General features: G+C 37.3%; 1 protein-coding gene across 1 annotated transcript in view; it reads right to left on the bottom strand.

The window, feature by feature from the left end:
- The window catches only part of KIAA1841 (KIAA1841 ortholog), a 20,261-nt gene extending 18,772 nt beyond the window's left edge, over positions 1–1,489 (bottom strand). Inside the window, exon 1 of the mRNA XM_009703170.1 lies at positions 1,327–1,489. Within this exon, the coding sequence (XP_009701472.1) occupies positions 1,327–1,476 (150 nt within the window). The 5' untranslated portion in view covers positions 1,477–1,489. The remainder of the gene's footprint in view (positions 1–1,326) is intronic.
- Positions 1,490–4,639: the final 3,150 nt, after the last annotated feature.

Genomic DNA, 4,639 nt, shown 5'->3' with positions numbered 1-4,639 from the left:
GTTCAGCAGAATCCAACGCACAGGTGATTTACACATAGGAGTAAGTCTACTTAATTCTACAGGTGATCCTCCTGTGACACAGTTCGTCGGGCTCCATTCAAGCAGCTGTTTTTATTTATTTCGGATTGAGCTAACTGACATTGCTGCATGCTACCCAGCCCTTTAAGAGAGGTGCACACAATGACATCCTTCTGATATTAACGTAGTGTCTCAAATTTGTAACGATGCCAATCTACTATATACAACAGATAAATAAAAGCACAGGTATACATTTACTTAATTGCCTTAAACAAGGACTCCACATTTTTGAGACCGTTTGTTCTTTAAAACAGAATAATCAGACATGTATTAATCAATCATATTATCTTAATTAATATGAGGAGAGAGATCACAGATACTTTTATAATCATTTTATTTGCTTAATGTGCATGGTACTTCTGCAAATTGAAAGGTAGAGACCCCCCCAAGCGCTTTGCCAAGCACTTGAAAGGCAGTAACAGTTCACAGAAGCCTCTGCTCCCAATCATTCACTTTTATGTTCTAAATACAAGGTTACAGTGATGTCCAATAGCAGCGCTATAAATATGAGCTGACACATTTGATTAAGTTTGGAAGAAAAGACAGACCACTGGCTTGTCTTCTTCCAGCTCTGCTGAATCACAAGGGCAAAAGACATTTTCCTCTCTCAGCTTATTTCCCCTCAGAAATTAAAAATTCAAAATTATTATTACAAGAATGTAAGCATTTCACCAGGAAATTCAGCAACCCAGAAAGATTAAGTACACAGAGGCACTAGGTTCTTCCACAACTCTATTGCAGCCAAAGAAAGAAAAATCCACATCTTGTAGGACCAAGCAAGAAGCAACTGCACTCTTAACTATACTTCCTCAGAATTGTAGTAACAAGTATAGAAAGTTAGCAGTTTTGCTGGTACGTATACTACAATCCACACGAGGTCAGTGGGTACTGCCATCCTTTCCATGAAAATCTTAGCTATGTAATTGAAATATGTTAGCACAACTACTGTTTATATTCCACTTTTGAATTTTTACTTTCCAGTAATTTTTGTTCTTATTCCACATCCGTTCTAATGAAATAAAATGCAGAATGTATTTCTTAATTTCAATGTTCAGGCTTTGTAGAAACACAAAAATTTCTTTTCAATCTACTGCTCAAGTAACATTTTCAATTCTTCCGGTATAAATTACTTTGGAAAAAAAAAATAAAAAAATCCCTTAACTTCAATTTCCCTCCCTCCCCCCAAAATGTTTTCTTCATCATAAAGTACTGTTTAAGGTATATAAATTCTTTTATTAGTAAATTCACCTCTTTGGACGTGTATCCTGGAACTAGCCTTGCCACACTGTCCCAGTTGATAGGCTGAGGAACGCCAACCAGTGAACACAGGATCATATCCAAAACCATTTGATTGTTGTCATACGGAAAGTTATTGTTTTCTGAAAAGCCACGACTCATCTTTGGCTACTTAAGCCTAGAAGAGAAAGTGTTATTAGCAAGTCTTACTACATGATTTGCTAAAGCTTGATCTACGTTAACTGCAGCACTCCATAAATTACTATGGGAAAAGTTTACTACAGCATTACAGTCAAGTACTAACACTTTATCTGACAAAAATTACATATTCATATCTGCATCCTCAAAACCCTGGGGGGAGAAGCAGATGTGCAAAACACACCAAAACCAACTCAACAGCAGCAGGCACTACCCACCATTCTTGAGTTGTCTGCTTCCAGGAGGGGTTCACACCGCTGAACCCTCCAATGCAAAAACAAACAAACAAAAAAAGGCCTCCCACAACCTCAGAATAAACAGCCTAAGCAACAGACAGACATTTTAAATTAAATTTACTTACGTTCAAATGCACTTGTGTGTTCCCCCAAACTTTCTATTGCTCAGCTCTGATCTCCTCTTGCTCCTGCTTATTTGTTTTGCACACCTGACTTCCATTATATAGGAGCCAACCCAGGACACTCAGCTAAGGGCAATCAATAAAACTTTGGAGCCAGGAGACATGACACCTGGATGTCTTCCAGCTCTCATCGTGAAGACCTGACTTTTGACTTGTCCTAAGGCACTCATAACTCCTGATTAGCTGGGACTATCAGGGCCAGAAAACCTTGTTCCTTCAGCTTCAAGTTGAACCCCAGAACAGAGCATATAAGGACAGCAGTGAATACCTTAAAAAAATGCAAGTCTCCTTATTTGAAAAAAGTCTTATATTTAGTTAGGGTGGTTTTTTTTCTTTTTCCAAATGAATTTTATGCATAGTACCAGGGAACACAGTAAAAGTTCAAAATACTGTTTTAGCATATGCTGAGGGAAAACTGCAGGCATTAATCAAGCTTTTCATATTCCAGTAATGCACAGCCAAAAAGCTTAGTAAGGACTCGTATTTGGAAAGCACTTCGGACCTTTTCTGAAGTACCTTAAACAGATCATATAAATAACAGAACTTAGAAGTCACATACAGAATTCTGACTTATAAAGCAAGGATTACAGAGAATTTCAGAGAAAATACACTTAGATGGTAGCAGATTTAACTGATCACTTGTTACTAAAACTATACTACATGTAGATGTTTCTTTTGCATCACCCTCTTTCTAAAAGAAAATGCACTTAAAATGTACAAAATATCACTGATTTTGTTCCTGAAACAAAAGCACTTTCTTTGTTTTATTGGTAGGAACAGAAATCACGATACCAGGTAACGGTAACCTTTCATCGTCTCAAAAGAGCTGCTGAATGAAACCATCAGAAAGAAAAAACCCAGAACCCACCAAGATAATTCTTAAGTTTCATATATTCATGAGCTTAAAAAAAATTTTTAAAAAAGCCACAAACAAATCACAAAGACAAGTCCAATAGAAGTCGTACCATTTTAGCCATTCTATCTAAATGACATCTACTGCAAAGCATGCCAAATAGGCAGTTTTAAAGGACAAAGGTCTTTCACAGACAAGATGAGCCCAAACTTTCCAATTAAGATACATGCCACCAGGAGGTAAAGGTAGATCAGTCCCTGCAGTCATCGAGTCCCTAGCCCTCACCTTGATAGTACTATCAAGTGGTGTCACTGTGGTAATTCTCTGGCGGAGACTTCTCACTGTCAGCGCCCAGACAGATGTCAGTATCAATTATATTTAAAACACTGAATATCTACCATATCTGCTGTTATGAAAAGAAATAACCAGGTCAGAACTGGTCAGCACCAGCAGCAAACCTGAGTGGTTATAAAATACGAAGCCGACTTCTTGTGCTACCTTGTACGTATGTAGCAGCTGGCTTAAAAATATGTTTGAATGAGGTAAGTACATGATGGAGTACTAGAAACCTCTGGTCTTGCACCATAAAATACCCTTAATGAAAGTAAAATTACTAGCAATGTCACTATTCCATAAATCACCATTTTAAGGACTAGGTCTACAGTATGATTATACTGGGTAATCAGAGAAAGAAAGAAAGAAAAGCCATTATTTTGCAATAGTTAGCGTCTACAGTTTAAAGAAAAAATTTTGAGTGCTTTGCTGGTAACAAGTTCACGTACACATCAGTACTGTGGACCATGAAGCAACCCGACCGTGAAGGCATGACAGGTACTCTAAAATGTAATGACATGTTCAGAGAGAATGAAGCCTTTGCCTCTCAAATATTTTTTATTTGCTTATTCTGTACATTACAATACAGTTTTATGTATGCTTATTACTGCAAAGATAAATGAAGGAACATACTTAATTACAAACATACAGAAGTCAAGTCTTTTTATTTCTATTCTGGAAAGAGTACAGGACTCCTCTTCGTGGCTTTATACACGATATTTAACACTTGCCTTTTTGTCCTTTAGAAAATCCTGTCAGAAGTATAGTTAAAGACACGCGCAAGATTCTGTCTCACGCAAGAATTGTGCCCTTCTTAAGAAGAGCAGCAACACAAAGCCTGTACTAAATCATATTGTTAAGGGAGAGAAGACAGCTCCTTCAGATTCTCTCCAGTTTGTTACTGCAAGTAAAGCTCAAGTTAAGCCTTTCCTCAGCTATGGAAACTGGAGGAAAAAAAGTTTCAGAATTATTTAATTCTGACCAACTAATTCGATATGAACAATACAGAAAGATATGTGACAAAAGGTATTTTTATTAATACTTAGAATCTAAATTAAGTGCTGTAAAGGATTCTCAACACTTCAATATTTCATAAAACTGATATGATTTAAATAAAGAGTTAACTCATTATGCAGGAAGTTGCTTTACGTTATGGAAATGGGCCACCTCATTTAAGACTGATTTTCATATTTAAAGCAAAGAATCAATCTAAAAATGAAGAATTACTATCGCCTTGCACGTGCATAACCTGCAGGAAGGTAAAGATGGTGGGATGGGTATGACGTTTCATGCAGAACCCTTAAATGCAACGAAGTGATAGTGCAGAATGAGGTGGGGGAGAGAAATAACTGCAAGTTTGATTGTAGTTTGCCCACGTACTTGTCAAAATAAAAATTAAAAAAAGGTATTTAAATAATAAAAACTGAACCCAGTTTTTGGGGCAAGGTCCCACAAGTGTAATCAGCCTCTTCACGCAATCCCGTCCTGATGGGACCCGCCCTTAGCCAGCCATCCCAACCCCG

This window comes from Cariama cristata, unplaced genomic scaffold (genome assembly GCF_000690535.1).
Source record: "Cariama cristata isolate BGI_N322 unplaced genomic scaffold, ASM69053v1 scaffold35126, whole genome shotgun sequence".
Taxonomy (NCBI): Eukaryota; Metazoa; Chordata; class Aves; order Cariamiformes; family Cariamidae; genus Cariama; species Cariama cristata.
The sequence above is the reverse complement of the archived record's forward strand: the minus strand, read 5'-3'. Positions and strand labels throughout refer to the sequence as shown.